The sequence below is a fragment of the Phalacrocorax carbo genome, chromosome 6 (assembly GCF_963921805.1).
Source record: "Phalacrocorax carbo chromosome 6, bPhaCar2.1, whole genome shotgun sequence".
Classification (NCBI taxonomy): domain Eukaryota; kingdom Metazoa; phylum Chordata; class Aves; order Suliformes; family Phalacrocoracidae; genus Phalacrocorax; species Phalacrocorax carbo.
In genome coordinates, this window is record NC_087518.1 from 40,858,697 (window position 1) to 40,879,044 (window position 20,348).

A 20,348-nucleotide genomic window follows, 5' to 3' on the forward strand; every position below is an offset into this window, starting at 1 on the left:
AAGTTTAAGCGATGAGCCCAAAATGTCTGAGAAATAGATGACTTATCAAGATGAGATAAAATAGTCATTGGGTATTTATAGCTCCCAGGTTACAAGTACACTTGGTCTACAGCCTCTGAGAGCAAGAACAGTTTAAAAAAAAAACCCAGATGTCTGCAAAAGTAATTTACAATTGCAATGTTATTTTTTTAATGTATTTTGTTTATTTGATATATTGCTGCAATTTGCTATTGTCATGTTTGCTAGGTTGTTTGTTGAGTTGTTTTGGGGGAGTGTCTCTGTTATACCTGTATCTGTAGGGAATACACATGATGTGACGGGATAGTTGAAAGACACTGCTTTCTTCTGAAAGCAGATAGCATATGCGTTCAGGCAGATGTGTGTAAGCTAGGTGCTAGTCTCACAGGACCTAAGAAATGCAGAAGTCACACCTGGCTCTTGATGCGTTGTCTGTGACTATGCTCTGAAAACCGAGTTAAGTCACAAGACGCAAGTTGGCTTTTTCCCCCCCCTCATCTTAACAAATAACCAAGGGGCGTTTCTGAAAAGAGGCGAGCTTCTGAGCCGCTGTTCAGGACTGACCTGTGGCTGCCGTATGGACTCGTGCGCGCCTGCCGCCCCGCGCTGGAAGGCAGGCGTCTCGGCCGAGGAAACGGTTCACTAAAGGGTCCCTCCGTAAAGGCCTGACGGGTGCACGAGAGCGCTGCGGCTGCCTGCGAGGCGCTCGCCTTCCCCTTCGGAGGGCACGGCCCCCGGGCCGCTCCCCGCCGCGCCCGCAGCCCGCCCCTCCGGCCCTGCCCTCCGGGAGGCCGCCGCCCGCCGCGCCGCCCGCGTCACGTGAGGCGCCACGTGCCCGCTCGGCTCGCCCAACCCGCTTCCGCGGGCGGCTCGCGCAGTGAATTCAAACGGCGGCGCGGCCGTTGGGCCCCGTGCGGGGCGGGGCGCGAGGCGGTCGGTGTCTGTCCGCCCGCCCGCCCCCAGCGGCCGGAGGGGCCGCGCCGGGCGCGATGGAGAGCCGGGCGGTCGCACCGGGGCCCTACCGCGCTACCAAGCTGGTGAGGGGCCGGGCCGGGGGTTTCGCAGCCGGCCGGAGCAGCCCCGCGGCGGGCTCGGGTTCTCGGGCTGGCGCCGTGCGTGCATGTAGGGCGGGGGGAGGAGAACCGGCGGTTGCCCGCGGCTCCCGGGCCCTGCCTCAAGGGTAAAGCGCGAATTAACACTAACCCCTCTGGGCCCCCGCGGCCAGGGAGGCTCCGGCGCCCCCGGAGCCGTGTTCGGCCCTTGGGCTCTCAGGGTGACCGCGGCCGCCGCTGTCCGGCCGCGGCGGGGGGCGGCCCTGCCCCCCGGGACCGCTGTCACGCAACGTGGGCGTCCTGCGAGCCTCCCTGGGCAGGGCCTGCGGCGGCGGCAGTGCCGTGCTGCTTGGGGATCGGGCGGCGGCTTAGTGAGACGAGCCCCTCGTTAGAGTGCGTCATCTAATTTTGTGCGGGTGGGTAGGAGAGGAAGAAAATACTTTAAAATTTAAAACTGGTGTTTAAAACAGCTTGATTCATCTCGTGTCTGAGAGCTGCTGTGGCTGTGGTTAGGCGGTGCCTGGGGAGACTGATGGATTTGATGTAAACGCTGAGAATATACGGAGTGGGTCAGTAAAACGCATTATGTTTGTGAAACACTAACCTTATTTTCAGTTACAGAAGGATGAGGTAAAAACCGAAATGAAATGTTTACTTAGTTTTTAATCTTAACTTTTAACATTTCTGTATTAATACTACTACATTATTCAGTATAACTGTCAATATTTGTATTAATGTTGTGATTTCATTTACAGGGTTATTAACATAACATTGTTTTAACTGATACTTACAATGATCAACTTCAGGCTTTAATCTTCTATTCTTGGCTGTTTTGTTTCCTGTGCAGTGGAATGAAATTACAAAATATTTCCGAGCAGGCATGCCGTTAAGGAAACACAGGCAACATTTCAAAAAACATGGAAGCTGTTTTACGGCATCAGAAGCTGTAGACTGGCTCCATGAAGTGTTAAGGACTAACAGTAACTTTGGTCCTGAAGTTACCAGGCAGCAGACTGTTCAGTTATTAAGAAAATTTCTCAAGAATCATGTAATTGAAGATATAAAAGGGAGGTGGGGATCTGAAAATTTAGAAGACAACGGTACACTATACAGGTACTGAAATGAAGACCAGATAACACACCTCTTCAGGTTGAGAACTTTACTTAAAAATCTAAATACTCAGATTCTCAAAAATATCTTGCTTTGGGTTGAGCAGTTGGGCCAGAACTTAATTATTAGCACCGTTTTACTCCACTCACTGTTTTACTTTACTTTGACTTGCAGTATAGACCATACATCCTGTGTGCTGGGGGCTGTTTCCATGCTTCTGCCTAGCCAAGTTTTTCACTGGCATGTGTGCTATGCTCAAGCGCTTTGGAGGGCGGCCAAGGAGAAGTTGTTGTTGTAGTTCCATGCTGTACGACTAGTCCTGTGTTTACTACGTTTGTGTATTTTACAGAAAGTCTAAGTGGGAAACAGTCTTTCCTAAGTTCTTAAATTAAAGGTATTAATGGCCCTTGCTTCTCCAAGTCTGCTCTCAGTGCTGCATAAATATCTGAGTATCTTCAACTTGACTCAGGAATCAAGAAAAGTAGCCCAACGCTAATTTATAATATGATAGTGTTAAACAGTGTTCTAAAGAGAAAATTTTAACATTTTTCTTCTTACTTTTCTGAATGTTTTCAGAATCTTAGGAATCACACTGACAGGGCATAGTTTTGGATAAGCAACTTATATTTCTAATCTATTCTAAATGTATTTAACATCTCTCCTATTCATTGCAGGTTTCCTTCAACATCTCCAGTTAAACCTCTACCAAAATTATGTCCACCAAAAGAGAACTTGGAAAACTTCTCTAGAGACAAAGAAAGACTTCTTAAACTGCCACATTTATCCAGGAGAACTTTTAAAAAACATGAGTTACTACAGTCTCTGGTAATAACTTATGTTTCTTACATAATTACAGTTGCCATGTATTTTCTTTATTCTCTTTTAAAAAAAAAAAACCTAGAAGCAGTCATCTTTTAGTGACACTGTTCTGTTTTGTCACCTTCCCTTCTAGCTTAAGAAATAAATTAGTAGCTTCTTCTAGACAGTGAAGTGGAACATTTATAGAGGTGTAGTAGAAAGATACAGCTATATTTTATAATGAAGTGTCTTGGTGACATGTTGTTTCTCTTCAGTGTACAAAAAGCTTTTATTAAATAACCTGTAAATATTCAAACAAAATACATGCATGTAAAATCATAGCTGTAACTGTAACATGACATTTCTGAAATGCTGGCAGCAAGTGGAAGGGATTATGGATTTGACAGAAGAAATTAAGTACAGTTAAAACTATACAAAGCTGTTTCTTCTGAACTTATGACAATAGTTTGTTGGGAAGAGATATGGGGGGTAGAGTATTATTAATGCAACCAAGTTACTTAATCAGAAAAAAAGGTTATCTGATAAACCAACCCCTATGCCCTCCCCCATTGCAGTATAGAGCTAATTTTGCATCAATACGATCTGAGATTACATAGAGTTTTTATTGCGTATATATGTGTAAGCAATTGAGCATCATCAGCATGGGAGGTTTTTGTTTTCCTTTGGATTGTTTTCTTTGTTTTGTCTCCTTCAGTACAGAGTGATTCCTGCTACAGTATATTAAAGTTGTAGGAGGGCTGGAAGGTAGAGTTCTAGAAACTATCAAGATGACATGTCCTTGTTGAAACTTAATATATTTTTTTATTTGTTTAGGACAAATAGAAGGCACAAATTATTTAACTGTTCTGCTTGCTTTCTGAATAAGATTGAATGCGAGTGTTTGGCCCTTTATTCTTTTGAGATTTCTCTGTGTGTGCGTGCATGCATACTTTCTGAATTTAGATTGCAATCCTGAAGGAGAGTACTTCACTTACTAACTCATTTGTTTTTTGTGTGTTTCTGCCTTTTAAGTTGCCGACTTCTGAGTTGATCAAGTTGTCTTTCATAGTGTCGTCTTTTGCTTTTTAGTTGGGTATGCTTACATTTGAGTGCTGAGACTGTTAAGGTTACTCCCTGGATCGTGTTCTGGAATTTAATGTGTTGCAGAATGCTCTGTACTTTTGAGAAAAATTTTTACTTAGTTTTGAATTATATTAACACCCTTGTTTATCTTATGGTATAAACCACTTCTTTTCAGGAAAATTTAGAAAAAACAAAACCTGATATAATAGAAGAAAACAAGGAAGACACCCTGCATAGGAAGGAAATAAGCCAGGAATATGTGCAAGAAACTTGGAGAAATATTATTCTAATACAGTAAGTAATACATTATAAAAAGCACTTCTCATATGTGCTTCTTGTATGTAATGGTCCGATCAAGCTTTTGGCCTGCAAATTTTTCTTTAATTTTTAAAGTTATGTTTAAGTCTAGTATTTTTACAAACTATTTTTTACATATGCTTTCCAATGTATTTATTAACATTGGATTGTTATATTTAAGAAATGTATTGAAATTTATTGTTGCTGATGTTAAAATATTTTAACTACCATAGATACAGATGTTTGAATAGATATAGAAAGAACTTGTTTTAATTCATTACTAGCAAACCTTTTAGACAACATCTGCTCCCTTATTCCCCATAGTTTGCAAACCATTTTAGGCCTCCCATCTTTGGAAGAAGTTTTGCAACCAACACAGATAGTTCCTGAGTATGTCATATACAACATGACGAACACAAGCAAACATGGTGTTGTTATTTTGCAGAACAAATCAGGTAAGATTTTTTTTAGTGGTTTGCTTAAAGATTCTGTATCATGTAATTACAGCAAACAACAAATAATAATTTAAGTAATATGTTCCATAGTCTGTCTTTTATACTACTTTTCCCAAACTATGGTATACTTCAGTATATTTGCATAGAAGATCTTGCAGGTGTATTGCATTCACTTAAATTGCACATGCAGCAATATTTAAAATCAGTTCTAAATTTAATCTTTTGTACTTCACATATTAATATGTGTGCTGCTATTTGTCATAGTTATTAAGTCTTCGGGTTTATATATAAATAATGTACTTGTTTGTTTATTTTAGAAGACCTACCTCACTGGGTGTTGTCAGCTATGAAATGCCTCGCATACTGTAAGTCACTGAATAGCTTTTAAGTTTCAGAAGCCTATTTTGAGAGTTGGAAGTGAAATTCACTTGTATGTTAAGATGAATTGTGATGTTTTAGTTTGGAAATAAGTGCCTTGATATGCTAAGCAATTACAGCAATCCCTATCAAATTATTGTGCAGAAATGTAACCTAAAAGAGTTAACACATGTTATTTTCAGGGAATCAAGATACCAGCTGTTTAGTAGCCTAGCTGGTTATCCTGCTTTTAGGCTGCATTGTCTGATTCAGCATATGAATTGTTGGCAACATGAACAGATTAAATTGGTGGAAGAAGAGGGGCTTCAGTTTTCCTTAATCCATGAAATGTGCAGGAGAATTAATTAAACTCTAAGCTTTCAGTGGAAGCATGCTGTCCAAGGCCATGAAGAAGCTAAGGACTATTTTTCATTAAATTAATTCCTATTAGAAAAAGAGTTAGGCAGGGAATAAACTTCAGTGGTAGGGCAAAACCTGATTTCTTCTAATGCAGTTTTTCAGGAGTAAAGGGACTCTCCTTTTCTAGTTACTGGCTTTGAGCTGGACTGAAACAGTTATTATGCTTCATATTAAACTGGGGAGGCCAATTCACAGAAAACCAGTGAATTTTTTATTTGTCTTAGAAGAAATGAAAATTTTGGAAAGGGTTTGAGAAAAAAGCATGCTTGTATAGTCAGCTTTATTGCCTACTGAATTTGTCATGACAACAGAAGGAAGAGTTCTGCTCATTTTTTTTCCTGGATCCTGGACTTGGAATATAGTGCCTCTGGTACCTCCTTATCTGCTCCCCACCTTTTTCTCTAAAGAAAAAGCTTTAGCAAAAGCTTATGCATAAAACCCTGTAAGACACCTTTTTAATAGTTACAGTTTAGTTGTGGAAAACTAAGGCCTTCAAATGTCTTACAAATCACTGCCTAGTAGACGAGATGGATTTTTAAAGTCAGACATTTTAGCTGTTAACTGTGTTTTCTGACAACTGAAATTCCATTGTCTGCAGATTGAGAGTCAGACTGCACTCATCATTTGTTTTAGTATTAACATATGAAATATCAAGCAGCAAAACTGATTGCAAGTTACAGAAAACTTGGTGCATCTGTTTTGTTTTCTTTATGTGTTTCCTTAAATGTAAAATTTAGAAAGGCATGATGTTGAATCTTAAATGTCAGAAAAGAAGAATCAGTTACCTAAGGCATCAGTGTTACACGTGCTTGAGCAGCTGCCTTGGAGCTACTGGCAAAGTAAAAGTATTTACTGTGTAGTAATACAATTAACACAGGTTTTCACACATTGGGTGGGGGGGGACCCTGTACTTTCACAGTGAAACTATTGAAGTTCAGTTTCTAATGGCTTAGTCTGATGTGGATTCTCTTGCTAATAACAGTGGTTTTGTTCTTCAGCATGTGCTGTAGCAGACCTGTGTGGTACTATTAGTCTTCCTCCTCTACAGTGCCATTGGTTTGGTTTTTTTTTTCTTTTGATGAAACTTCACAGAATCTGTCTTTGAGCCTTCCTTTGTCAGATGTGTTTGAAGCTGTGTTACAAACAGATAGATTGCAATTATGTAAGCTCTGCATCTCTATGAAGCAGGGTTTGAAAAGATTGTGGAGAAGCAGAAGACAAGTAGACTGACCTTTTTTTCTCTTTTTTTTTTTTTTTAAAACTGCCTCTTTAAATGGCCAACAGAGCATGCTAGAGTTAGATGAGTGCCTCTCAAAAGAAAACGGAGATGATGAGCTCTTTATATGTGTTCTTGCCCTGCTGTTTAACTCTTGCCTCTGTTCCTGGCAATCTCCTTCATTAGCTCCCCTCAGAGCTGTACCAGCTATAATGTGGTTGGATGGTGTGTGTGTATACACCTGCTTATATCTCTAGCTGCTCAGTGGAACTGTGGTAGGTGTCCATGTGGGGTAGTGTGGCTTCAGAAGTTCAGTGTGCAGTGTACATTCTTGTGAAAATGACCCTTCCCCCCCCCCCCCCCCCCAACATGACCCTGTTTCTTCAACTGCATTCCCAAAAACAGAGCCTCTTATGTGAGGAGCACTATTAGGAAAAGTGGGACAGGGAAGAGCTTGGTGAGTGGATTTAGATTGAAGTGGAAAATATAGCGAGCACTGGTCTTTAAGCGTTTCAGTACCTTAATTCCCACATCAGTCCTTTATTTAGAACTAATAGGTCTTTGTATTCATGAGACAACAACTACAAGCAAGCTTTCTGTTTTTTTCAAATTCTCCATTTCTAATTTGAGTTAATGAGTTCAAGTGGAGATTTTATCTCTGCATCTGCTAGCTGTACTGGAACCAAATGATTAAGGTGGTAGTTACTTTGCGCAGTGAAAACTGAAAATACTTAGCTGGCAGGGGGAATACTGCTCCACTATATTTTCAGTGTTGTGTGTGGTAATGTGGTTATGATTATAACGTTTGATCATATCAAAAGTTAAATTTTCCCTGGTTCTATGTGTAATTAAAACTGCCATCTCCTAATTCATTAGAATTGGCTTTGTAAGGTAGCTTCTTTCATTTGTAGAAGGTCAGTGGAGTATGATAACATCTGGGTTAAGAGATCTACACAATGTCAAGTTTTATTTGTACCAGGACCCCTCTCTTTCTTCCTTTTTCCTTGCCTGTAGCAACATGGGCAAGGTTTATTAACCACATATCTTAGATGTGTATTACTCATCTGTCCACTTCTGAAGGAAGTTAGTTGTGTGTAGCTGAGATTCACCATGGGAGCAGTGGTGAACAAAACTTTCTCTTGGTGAACCATTTGAATAGAGGAGTTGAAAAGAGGAGGTCCCCACAAAAGGAAGAAGCTGACCAGCTCTCTTTGGCCTATGCATAAAGCAACATGTATATATTGGCTGGCTTCTCAGTTTGTGCATTCTTTGAAGTTTCTTCTTGATCTAGAAGCTAGAGCTCCCTGTAAAAGAACTAGAGTAATCCCAGTTTAGAAATGAAGGAAGATACTAAGAGTTTATTATTTTGCTGAGGAGCCTATAAAGGCCATACTGAGTTCTCATTTATTTTCTTGGTGTGGAACAGTTTTTGAAACTGAGCAGAAATCCTCAGTGGCCACACAGAATATTTTACACTGGTTTTGCTTACAAATGGTACAGTGCTGACCTAAACAAAATATTTGTATATTGCTGATGTGATTCTTTCCAAGACTAAACTTATGCTGATTTTTTAATTTATTTATTTTATAATGGAAAATTGTGACATTTTTTGGTGAATTTTCTTTCTTCACCTCTTTTATAGGGCCTAGAAATAACGACATGAGCCAACCAACTTACAATGGGTTTGAACGAGATGTATTCAGAACGGTTGCTGATTACTTTCTCAATCTCCCTGAACCATTACTTACTTTTGAATACTATGAACTTTTTGTTAATATTTTAGGTATGTATGAATTTAGAAATAATCAGTGCAAGCTAGAAGTTTATACCAAGTGGGGAACAAATCTGTAAGTCAAAGCAGACCTTGACCCCCTAATCTGTATGGCAGGTTGAATCTGAGGAAGATCATCAGTGCTATCATTCTGTATTACAATATTAATTGAAATGCAGTTCTGTCTCATAATAGGCTATATAAATTGCCGTCTGAGTTAACGTTCTAAATATGCAATAACCATAATTTAAAAATACGTGCTTGTTCCTGTCCCTCACTATTGCAGTATGTTAACTTTATTCTTGCACGTTGGTTGCAATTATCTTGTTAAATTGCTTTTGTACTGAGCTAAATTTTTCTTAATTTTACTAACCAAGTCGGCTATAAATTAGCGTCTTATATTTGTTGTCTTCTCTGTTCAGTTAGCAACTTTCTGAACTTGTTCATTTTCATACCACTTGCATCTTAATTTATATTTCATTTTCTGATAGTTATGTGTGGTTACATCACAATTCCAGATATATGCAGTGGAAAATATTCTGTCCAAGATGAGAAATGTGACCCACAACCTTCAAAAATTCTTCACTTGAACTCTTTCAAGTCAACTGAATGTCTTCTCCTAAGCCTACTTCACAAAGAGCCTGAGAAAAAAAAGAAAGAATATGAAGCTTCCAGGAAGCCTTCAGAAGAGCTAACCATTCAAAAACAATATACAAAGAAATTGCAGCAATGTAAACTGCCATGTAAACAAGGCCGTGCTGATAATCTAATAGGAGGAAGCTGCCAAAATCTTTCAGGTTTCAGGAATGAACAAGATCGACCTTTAAAATTTAGGACAAAATGTTACTCTCTGGAAAGAATTGGAGATACTGCCTCAAGTGCATGCAATAAAGGAGAATCTGATGCCCTCAGGCAAAGGGATGTGAACACCATCCTGGGTACAAGAAATGGAAAACAGTCACTGCCATGTGAGCATAAAGCTAATTCTGTATTGGAGCTTGGTTTTGATAACGCATGTCAAAAACAAACACATGGTATCAAGAGAGTGTCTGCCTCAACTCTTCAGACTAAAGAGCTGTTTGATGAAAATCGTGGGTCAAAGCAAATATGCAGGTCTCTGAGTTTACTTGGCAAGAAGAACTTCAAAAGTTGTGCTAGCATTAATATACCAGCTGCTGAAATCACAGTAAAGCCAAGGTCTCAGCTGTGTGGGCAAGGAAAACCAAATATCTCTGATGTGGCTACTTCAGTGAACATCAGGACTGAGGTTTCTGATATCACCGTCAAAAAGAGACTCTGCAAAAGTACCATAGAACTCTCAGAATACTCTCTCACTCACTCTTCTTATATGTTGACTGGCACGCAAAGTAAGATGGCTTTCTAAAGCATGTTGTATTGGCTTACTGTGTTGACTAACTAATCTCTGCTTCCTTAATCTTTGGCGCTGTTGCTAGGTTTTTTTGATATGCATATAACATGATCTGTGGGATTTTAAAGAAAAAAATTTTAGTTGCTAAATTGCACTGTTTAAAGGTAGCCCTTTGTACCTCTGCTAACAAATAGTAGCGTGTAGTATCTTGGGAGTCTAAAACTTGATGTGTCAGTAATTTGCCTTTCTGTTCAGGTAAGTGATAAGTAATTCTGACCTAGACATTAAGGGTGAGGTGGCGAATTCGCACAGACCTGCCTGTTGGAGCAGATAACTTTTTCTGGTCTTTGAAACACATTTTCTGGAAATACTTCTGGGAATAACATTAGTGTAATTTCTTAATTGTATTATGGTCTTAATTGTAGCAGCAGTATATAGTAATGAAGCAAGTTGAAGATGACCACACAAAAAATGTCCACATAACAACCTACTGTGTTACAGCTGAGTTTTATGAGACATAGATTATCATCATTGAAAGAAACGAAATTTCTTGTACTGAGATAAAAATACCCTGAAAGCTGGTTCAAATCTTAACGATAGTTGTCTTTACAATTAACTTGTAGATCTCCTTCAGCCTCATTTAGAAAGAGTTGCTGTTGAAGCACTACAGATATGTTGTTTGTTGCTTCCACCACCAAATCGTAGAAAGATTCAGCTTCTAATGCGTATGATCTCTCGGATCAGTGAAAATGTTGATATGCCACGACTGCATGATGCGATGGGCACACGTTCTTTGGTAAGAGAATGATGAGTGCAGCAGATCTATTGATTTAAGAACAAGGCTGAAGTAATGCTGAGAATACTAGCAGTATTCCATACTTGAGGTTGTCTCTTGTCTCATTGCGATTCAATAGTGATTAATGGGCAGATTTTTCATCTCCAGAATATTTGCAAAAATCAGACTTGAAGCAAGCACTTTCTTATTTCCATCCTAATATATTTCAAATATTGGTATTGCTTTTGTTTACTTTGGGAGGAGAAGGGAAATAATTTTTTTTAAGGAATGCAAATGATTGTTGAGTCTGATTTCTCACCCAACTGCAGTTTAACTTAAAAGGTGTTGGCAAAGTGTCTGTAGAAAACCTTTCTTAGGCTAAACATTTGTGTAGGTGAAGTTATGGCAAAGACAGTTCTGAAGAAATATATTTTCTGCCTAGTGAGTTTAAAGACTAGCTTCAAGGTCTGAATTTAAGCTTTCATTGCAAGGACTAAAGATCTTTGTCAAAAAAGATCAGATAAAACAAAAAAGTACGTGTGCATGCTTATTTAAATCAGCCTACTAAAAGCTGGAAATCTGAAAGCTGTAAAAACGTTGTGGTTTTTTTTAAAGCTATTTAAACCTGAATCTTGGTATGCATTACATTTTGGTTAGGTTGGCTCTGCACATTGTTGTTTGTTGTTTTTTTTTTTTAAATCATCTCCCATGTCTCAAGATGGCTAACTGATGGTGTACACTTTTCTACAGGGCAATAGTCTTATTACCTCTTCAAAATATCAATTGAAAGTACTGTTCAATTCAAAAAAATGTACAAGTCTAATGTTATTAAGAAGTTACTTTATTTCAGATGAGGAAAAATTGTAATTGATTTTCCTCCTCTCTTGACCAGTGGCAGGAGCGCAGGCAAGAGAGATTGCAATGAAAGTTGGTATTGGAGAACTCATTGTGCCACTGTGCAGACTGCAAAGAAGTCAAATCCCTCAACGTCACGTACTAATGATCTGTTAAACTCTTCTAGATGATACAGACTTTTTCTCGATGCGTGTTATGCTGTGCAGAAGAAGTAGATCTTGATGAGCTACTTTCTACACGATTAGTTTCATTTCTAATGGACCATCAACAAGAAATATTTAAAGTCCCTACTTACCTGCAGGTTGCAGTGCGAGACCACATAGAATACATGACGATGGCTCAGGTTGGTGGCATGATAGAAGTTAAGTTCACTTGCTAATTGCAGAGTATTTGTTACTTCTGAAGGTGGGATGGGAAAACTGTAAATAAAACCACTATATTTTGAATGCAAACTTTTAATAAACTGTTGATGCGATCACAGATATTAGCTATGTTATAATGTATTGCAACTTGTGATGTCACTGTACGTTAATATGCTTGGATGTTTGTTGTACCTTCTTAATGAAATAGTACATAGTCATTTGAGTATATGCAGACCCCTTCTTCAACTCTTGTTTCAGTGCAAATATCCGAAGGAAGAAATCTGTGCCATATTGCCAACATATTCATACTGCAAACAAATAACTCCTGAGGAGTTTGAAGAACAAAAGGTTTCTACCTCTCAAGCTGCAGTGGCAGAGCTCTTAGAGAACATTATCAAAGATAAAAGCTTGTCTGTGAAAGACAAAAAGAAAAAGTTAAAACAGGTAAGACACTTAGTGAATATTTCATCTACTTACGAAAATGCCTTTGTGAGGGAAAGACCTCGATCACTAGACCACGGTATGGAACAAGAGCAGGCTGCACAGCGAGAAATGATTGTTTTGTAGAAGAAAGCTCTTCAGTGTTTTTTGATTGCATGTTCTGATTGGGATTTTAAAGGCAGTGTGTAATACAGAATTTAATACTATCTGGCAGCAGTGGTGTTCAAACAATGGTTTAAAACCAGTATAAAATTATACTGAGATACTGCTCTCTGTTAAATAATACATGATAGAATTATAGCATGGTTTCTTGTGGTGCACTGCCTATACAAGTGACACCTATACATAGGTGGGCTTAAAATCAACAGGTGTTAAAAGAAGTGATTTTCTGCTTTAAGAGGTCAAGCCCTATCTGTTCACAATTCTGAAACATTCTTTTCTGTGGACTTAGCTTTGTGTTTTGTAACATGTATATTGCTCAAGATTATCTGGCACTTCTATGGCCTAATACTAAAGCTAAAATACAGCAGTTCTGGCAGGATTTAATACTGGAGTGTGTTTTTTCTGTTCCAGAAAACCTTTGGCAAGTATTTCTGACCAATTGAATAGTATTGTGCTTGTCCTAGAATCTCCTAAGCAAGTCTTGTGACTTAAATTCGAAAAAGCAGCTTTTCAGAGCAAGCACATTTCTTTCTCTTTGGTGCCCCTCCCCCAGCTTCTTCAACGGTGACTTTTATGTGTTGTGCAAACTTTCTGGTCCTGTAAAAGTGAAGGCTGGACTTTGTTCAAGTTCATTAAAACTTCCTGTATGTAAAAAACAGTAGTTAGTTACAGTCGATTAAAACTTGAAGTAAGCAGTAAGAAGTGATGCACAGCAGCACTTTAACCAGGTGAAGTGGGGAGGAAGGAAATTACAAGTAGCTTGTACTGTAAGGGCCACATGGTAGCAAAGTTTATTTTTAAAATTTGCAGAGCTATATTGTTACAGTCTTGTCATCTGTGCTGGGATGGCTAGAGTGTGATAAATCACAACTTTTGAGCAATTATTCAGATTTGATACTTTGAATTGGGGAAAGCCAAATACATGGCACTTACTAGAGGGTTGGGTCCAACTTGTGTCAACACCAGAAGTTACAAATGGTGTCACTTTCCATAGGTTGAATCAATTGGCAGAAAGCTTTGGCTGGTGCACAGGTGTATGTACCATTATTCCTTCCTGAGGCCTTATATAGAAAAAAGGCAAAATATCAAAACCCTGTCTCTGAAGCCAGATATTTTTGTTCAGTTGTACATCTGTGGAAACTGGAAAAATAACTTCTTTGGTTAAATAGTAAGCTTTCCTGAGAATAATACCTTCAAAGCCTGATAAATCTTTTATTTAGATAAAATATTCATCACTGTGATTCTTGAAAGACAGCTTTACAAGCATAAAGAGGAGAGATGCCAGTGCTGGCTGTACAGTATGGCTTCAAATGGGTGGCTACCATGCCTTGCGCAGGGGTGGAAAGCTGGTTGTGCCGTTCAAACAGTGCACAGCATCGCTGTTACTCAGCTGATCAACACCATGGTGAGCAGCTGCAGACCATCATTGCAAATGGGGTCCAGGCATCTAGAACAGTATGGTGTTTGCTCATAGAGCTGGTTCAGTCACAACAGCTAAAAATCCTTGGGAATAGAATGTGATTAGAAGCTTTTCACACTTCAACAGAAGTTGAAGTGCTTGACGAAAATTGTTTGACTCATTCTTTATCAGTTTGCAGACTTGTAAGCACAAAGGGCTACAGCTGTGGTCAAGTGTCACAGCAGAGTTACTTTACAAGCTGATAGCCTCGCTCCTCCTGCTGATACACATCCTTGCACGGTGATTCATGCTCAAGCCCTGCACAGCTGGAGCTTTTTGGTGGAGGCTGATATTTTTATTTTAATTTTTGCTTTTGTGTTTTCTAGTTTCAGAAGGAATACCCTCTCATCTACCAGAACAGATTTCCAACTACAGAAAATGAAGCAATGCTATTTGAGAACAAACCTACCATCAAACAACCGATGCTTAGCCTAAGAAAACCAAGATTTCCTAGTCTAAGATACTGATTTTGCCACGTCAGCAGCTTTTTTTTTATTGGATGGATGGATGTATGAATGATTTACCAAAGGGCACTTGCTACAGAAATTTGGTGGCTCTGTGTGTAGAAGGAAGACATGTTTACATGGACACTATGTTGAAAGGTGCCAGAATAACTTTTTTGTGCAGATAACTTTTGAATGACTGCTGAGAGAAATAAATATTTATCTGTTTACAAATTATTGCATTATATTGTGCTCAATAAAATAAATGTGAAAATAAGCATGAAGCTATTGGTAACCAAAAATTTCTATATGCTTTTTATATGGGAAACTAATGACATGTGTATTGTTTTTTAAAGTCTGTTCAGGAGTTTGTGCCTTTTATTGTAGTTTGTGTAGGTTTTTAAATATCTATATGTTGTGAATAAGTGCCTTTCTTGTATATCAAAATATTTGTCTTTAAACAAAACAATGTTCTTTGAGTTTGGGACTAATTTAAAAGTTGGTTCTGTTGTTTCCAAGGGAGCCAGAATTTCACCATAAATAATTATCTGACTCCATAAAATACTTCTGTTCATCTAATCTGTAGAATTCACATAAGCTCTTGTATATTTACGTATATGAAAAGTCTCAGGTATATTTCTGACATCTTCATGGAAAACTTATTTTGAATCTATCACATGAAGTAACAACAAATAGAATCAGAATGCACTAAATTTCCCTATTTTGTTTCCAGAGTTAGGGGTTTGTTTGTTAATTCTGATGGGGCCAAGGCTCTCCCACAAGGGTGTAAATCTGCATGAGTATTTCTGCGAGAGAAAAGTCAAAGGAAGTGTTTTCATAAAGGAGTTCCCAGCTTAATATTTAGGCAGATATGCTCCAGGCAAAGAACTAAGAAGTCACAAGTGGTGAATGATGTTAGTGTTCAATACTGGGCTTGGAGAAAAGTGGGTGCTTCTCTCCCCCATATTTGTATCTAACAAAAGAAGCCTGAAATCCTCCATTTGTTTTCCCAAACGGATACTGATAACACGTAGGGGTAAACCTTGGACAGTCATGGGAATTTTAAATAAGAGATAATGCAAAAAAAATCCCTTTCCTCTTCACAGGGTAAAAATAGCATGGTATAGCAAAAAGATGGATGAGCCCTTAAGGATCCAATAAAACATTGTTTGTACTAAAAGTATTGTTGTGTTGGAAAGATGTGATTTGTAACTATAGTCAGCTGATGTGCCAAGCAAAAGCTCCCCCATGAGACCTAGGGATATTGCTGACCGTAATCTGGAACCATGACCGTTACGTACAGGAATGATTTCAAGTTACATATATGATAAGGTTTTTCTAGAGCATGTCCTGCAAGGAGGAGTACTAATGGATCTGCCTCACAGTCTGAACATAGCTCACATCACCTTGTCATCTCAGTCCGAAAGAGAGAACATGACAATGGGGGTTAGAAAAGGTGCTGGTGAGGGTGCAGCTACACCTCCAGGCCATTAGAAAGTGGAGGCATCAGTTGGTAAGTAATGCAGGTGAACTAACTCATTCAGTATAAAGCAGCTGAATGTCCTTGGAGGGAACAAGGCCACCATGTTAAAACATAATTTCTGTAAACTGTCTTGTTAGTATCTAGTATTTTTTTTATATTCCAATACTGTGTCAAAACTATTCCTTACTAGTAAGGAGCAACATCATCATCTTTATGTTTAGTTGCATGGGGTTTTTTTAGCCATATACCTCAATTCAGGGTCATGAATGTTAACTGTATGTTGCTGTGCTTGAGCCTCTCAGATTTGTGGGATGACTTGGCTGTCAGGCCCACAGGCCAAGCCGTAACCTAAGCTGATACTCGGGTGGGCTTCTTGCTGCATAATACTTTCACGCTGCTCTTCAGTTAAAGGTTTCTTTAAGTTCATGAATACTGGAATCGATAACGTTCCATACACTGAACCATTCTGCATTTGGAAGAGTGTTGAAATTGGGTTTTGCTGTGAGGAATTTGTCTGTGTTACAATTTCAGTTGTAATATTACTTTTAGATAAATCTTAAATACTCTGCTTATTTTGGCTGTATTTGCAGAAAAATGGAAGGGATGCGCTGCAAGCATTGCAGAAGAAGGTACCTTTGAAGTCCCAATTTTGCTTTCACTTCAAGGGTTTTTTATTAAGCAGTTTTGTACTTTATGGAATCAGGTATTTTAGAGATGAGTGCTTTTCCTCTGTGTGAGCTGTTTGATTGTCTGTTATCTTGTTCGATTGTCTTACACAGTTCTGAGCTGTGCAGTGTCGGAGTATCCATTTTGCTTTGTCACGTCTTGCTCATTCCTAGGACGAGAAACTGAATTCTAGTTGTACCTGCACTTGCGGGCTATTGCAGTAATTGTCACAAAACCAGTCATCAAAATTAAAATTAAAGCAAATCTCAACTACTCATCTCTCTACCTGGTTTGGGTTTGTTTGGGTTTTTGGCCATCTAACGGGGAGGCTCCGTAACAGTCTTGTGCAAGTTCATACACTGTGTCAGGTACCTTGGTGTTACGAACGGTGCTTTGGTCTCAGTTGAGGATCATCACTTTTACATTGGGCATCTTAGTACGTAACTGTGATGGTCTGCAACTGTGAGGCTACGCTTTGGTTCTGTCAGGTTGTTCTCTCCTCCCTGGAAAAATGAGGTAAAACCGCCTTTCCATTCTGCATCTGATACTCTGTTGTGTATACACACAGTTCTATATGTACCAAATTAGCCTTTACGGGGTTGGGGGGTTGGTGCAGAAATTTTCTTTCTGGTAACTGGGGTGTATCTCGCACAATATCTGTTTTCCACTATATCATTTTGCGCTTTTCCTTATGAGGAAGAAGGCTTTGTAAATGAAATACCAAGATTAGCCCGGTTTTAGCCAGTATTAGTAATGCTTTAATGTCCTGTAGATAACTTTATGCTTGCATAGTAGGTGACAGGCTTTCATCCTTTGTAACGCCCATAGTCAACTACTTTGAAAAATCCTGTATCTCCTAAACTTGCCTCTCATTTTTCTCAGCCTGTTAAGTGCATGTAAATGCTTGATTTAGTTATGTGTTCCAGTCAAGCAACTTATTAGGTGAGAAGCTCACATTTCTTAGGATTTAGCTTTCAAATGACTGCCCTCATTATTCAGAGTTCTTGATCCATGTTATTTAATGTTACCTTCTAAGGTTTTGATAGAACTTAACAAAAACATGAGTAAATAGACAAACTGACTAGCTAAGGGACAACTAAAACATTCCAAATTAATGACAGATAGAAGTTCCATTTTAATCTAAACCTGTCTTGGAGCTATCATTTTCTCGTGAGTGAGATTTTTCTTTTTTTACAGGGAGCTTTTTATAATTTTTTTATATTGCGAATATGCCCCACACCATACCATACATGCTGCTGGGGAGGATTCTGCACTATAGGCTTAGGCAATAGTTTTACTGGGCTTTGGTCCCTTCCTCCACTCGGAGGGGGTGGGGTGGGCAGGGGCTTACAGGCTGGTTCTCAATTTTCAGTCTCATAAAAGGCTGTGTGTGCACACACACTGTGGCTGTTTAACTTTTATTATGCAAAAATCAAGCTCATATAAACTGTTTAGACTCCCTTTTAAATCCACTTGAAATAGACTATGTTTATTTAGAAACCTGTTCAGCAGAGATGTGATTCCCAGCTCTGGTTAGCTCCCTAAATACTGTCTTGGGAAATGAGAAGCTGTTCCCTCAGCGTGTGGCCGATTCAGGGGCACTGCCATGGTAGGCTATTTGGGTTTTGAATACGTACTTACTGTTTGCATTCCCAGATCCAAAACTCTTTTCTCTTTTGCTTAAGTGTTTTACAGCTATTATTTGTGACTGCCATCTGCAGTGCCACCTGGCCTGCTGGCAACGGGAGGTAAAGACATTTGTTGCCTCCCTTCTCTGCACAGAAAGGCAGGATGAGATGCTGCTTCATGTGCTTAGCAGCACCTTTTGTGCTAATTAGTGCCAATAACTCCTTTTTCAGTTTTATTTGCTAGGGAAGAACACTTTTATAATGCAATGGTAGGTTATATGCTGTCTTATGCTGTTCTTGGTGTTAGTGTCAAACCAGAAGTTGCCTGCTCTGGTGCCAGCTGGTGTGTGGTGGCACCTGCTGATTCCAAAAAAGCAACTGGTAGAAAACAGCCAGGACGTTACACGGATAAAATGTTAATGGCTAATCTCAGCGCTGAGACGTGATGCAACTGTGTACTCCAGATTTAACTGCATGTGGGCAGCAGACAGATAGAAGTGGCAAAATAAATACTTTAAGGGGAGAGGGGGAGAGGCTGAAAATCATAGGATCATAATTGTGGTGGGAAGGGAGCTTATTTAGTCCAAACCCTGTTTAAAAATGATCTAATTAAATCAGGTTACTTGGGGCAGGGTTTAGTCTTGATCACCTCCAAGCTCTGCAGCACAAAGTGTAATATCAGAATGCTCTTTGAATTTTACCTTCCTGTACCTGTCTAAGGCATCAGGACCAAAGCTATCAGTGAGCAGCTCCTCTGGCTCGTCACTTCTGGCCCTGGGTCCTGGGAAGGGGGTCCTGGCAGGCAGATACCACCCAGGCAATGGTGAGTGACAACGGAGGAGAGCTGCAGGGGCTGGATGGAGGCTGCCTGTGGTGGCCATCCTTCTTCTAACTGTTGCTGCCAAATCTAAAGGGCAGGATCATGGTCAGTCCGGGTAAGATGCAGAAGGAGGAAAATTTGGCTGCTGGTGTGTGGGGCCAGGGACGTTTTTGGATCTCTGCCTCCTAAGCCACTGGAGGAGGATGGGGCCTGGGAAGATGCTGTTGCCTTGGAAACACTGAATTTTCATGACATCAAAGATTAGGACACTGTTTTCAGTCATTGTCCTGGGATTAACTGGAAATCTCCATGTTATTTGGACTGCTAATTTGGACTGCTAAGTTTGCACTGAAGTTTATACTGAATATATTTATTGCTAGGATGCTTCCATGGACAAATTACTGTATAATTAAGGTTGTTTAATATGCAGGGTTAATGGGAGGCCTCAGTCAAAGAGCTCATGAAGGCTCAACTCAGTATCTTGATTTTTGGTTAAAAGCCTTAGATGAACCCTCAGTCCAAAAGAAAACACTCTGTCTTGTGAATAGAAGACAGAAGGAAAGGAGGAGAAAAAAACCAAACCCAAACAACCAAACAAAAATGCGAGAGGGAAGCCAAACTTTCACTTAATGGTTCTAGTACATCTAACACGGGTGCTGTTTAATGTCTAATTTTCTCCTTTCACCACTGTTTTGATCACTCCTGTTTGTATGGGAGGAGTGCCTAAAGGGTACTGGTATTATGAAATATCTTCATCCTGTACCATGGGCTACCCGTGAGAGGGAGAGCAGTAATCTTTCTAATCTTGTTAATCTTTGAAATTACTCCTTACACCACCGTTGTTTTCATAAACATCTACTCTTACTAGAGGTGTTTATTAAGTGATCTTTGGGCTGTCTCTAACAGCAGCTGCTGTGCTGCATATAAAACAAATGATGATTTTGAGTTTGACGTCTTTCTGAGTGTCTAGGGCTGTTAACACCCTATGTAAAAATACTACTTTATGTTCATTAGACTTAAGAAACCTGCCTTATACAGCAACTACAGCTGCTGGCACGTGCCACTGTACTGAAATACACTGAAGTATAGCAAGGGGGAGGAGAGGGGAAATGAGGGCCGTAAGCAGGTGGTGATGTACAGTGCCAGTAAAAGCAGCCATCACCGTTGCTCATCATCACCATGATGATGCTTCTTGATGCCCTCCTGGCTGGTGGGTAGCGGTTTAGCCTTGCAGTACTTGTACCAACGCGTGGAAGCTTTCAAAGACAGTCTGCTACAGAAGCCCAGGACGGAGGAAAAAATTGCTGG

At 39.6% G+C, this 20,348-nt stretch overlaps 1 protein-coding gene and 1 long non-coding RNA gene across 5 annotated transcripts in view; one reads left to right on the forward strand and one right to left on the reverse strand.

Moving 5' to 3' along the window:
* Positions 1–808, reverse strand: part of LOC135313924 (uncharacterized) — an 89,705-nt gene extending 88,897 nt beyond the window's left edge. Inside the window, exon 1 of the long non-coding RNA XR_010373423.1 lies at positions 583–808. This is a non-coding gene — a long non-coding RNA (uncharacterized LOC135313924). The remainder of the gene's footprint in view (positions 1–582) is intronic.
* A 104-nt stretch (positions 809–912) lies between these two features.
* Positions 913–16,867, forward strand: DEPDC1 (DEP domain containing 1). 4 transcript variants are annotated; one of them, XR_010373422.1, is made up of 13 exons: positions 913–1,055; positions 1,918–2,183; positions 2,855–3,005; positions 4,237–4,355; positions 4,683–4,813; positions 5,131–5,178; positions 8,449–8,589; positions 9,069–9,944; positions 10,570–10,742; positions 11,743–11,919; positions 12,197–12,382; positions 14,327–15,956; positions 16,517–16,867. XR_010373422.1 is itself a non-coding variant. In XM_064454850.1 (12 exons), the coding sequence occupies exons 1-12, from the start codon at positions 1,008–1,010 to the stop codon at positions 14,465–14,467; spliced, it is 2,457 nt and encodes an 818-aa protein (XP_064310920.1). In that variant the 5' UTR covers positions 913–1,007; the 3' UTR covers positions 14,468–16,867. The 4 variants fall into 4 exon arrangements, 3 of the variants coding, with proteins under 3 accessions (XP_064310920.1, XP_064310921.1, XP_064310922.1); XM_064454850.1 differs by having other exon boundaries at positions 14,327–16,867; XM_064454851.1 differs by having other exon boundaries at positions 9,096–9,944; positions 14,327–16,867.
* The last annotated feature ends 3,481 nt before the right edge of the window (positions 16,868–20,348 follow it).

Coding starts and splice junctions, on each gene's coding strand:
- DEPDC1 (XM_064454850.1), top strand. CDS start 1,008: ATGGAGAGCCGGGCGGTCGCACCGGGGCCCTACCGCGCTACCAAGCTG. Junction 2,184..2,854: donor GACAACGGTACACTATACAG/GTACTGAAATGA, acceptor TATTCATTGCAG/GTTTCCTTCAACATCTCCAG. Junction 4,356..4,682: donor AGAAATATTATTCTAATACA/GTAAGTAATACA, acceptor TATTCCCCATAG/TTTGCAAACCATTTTAGGCC.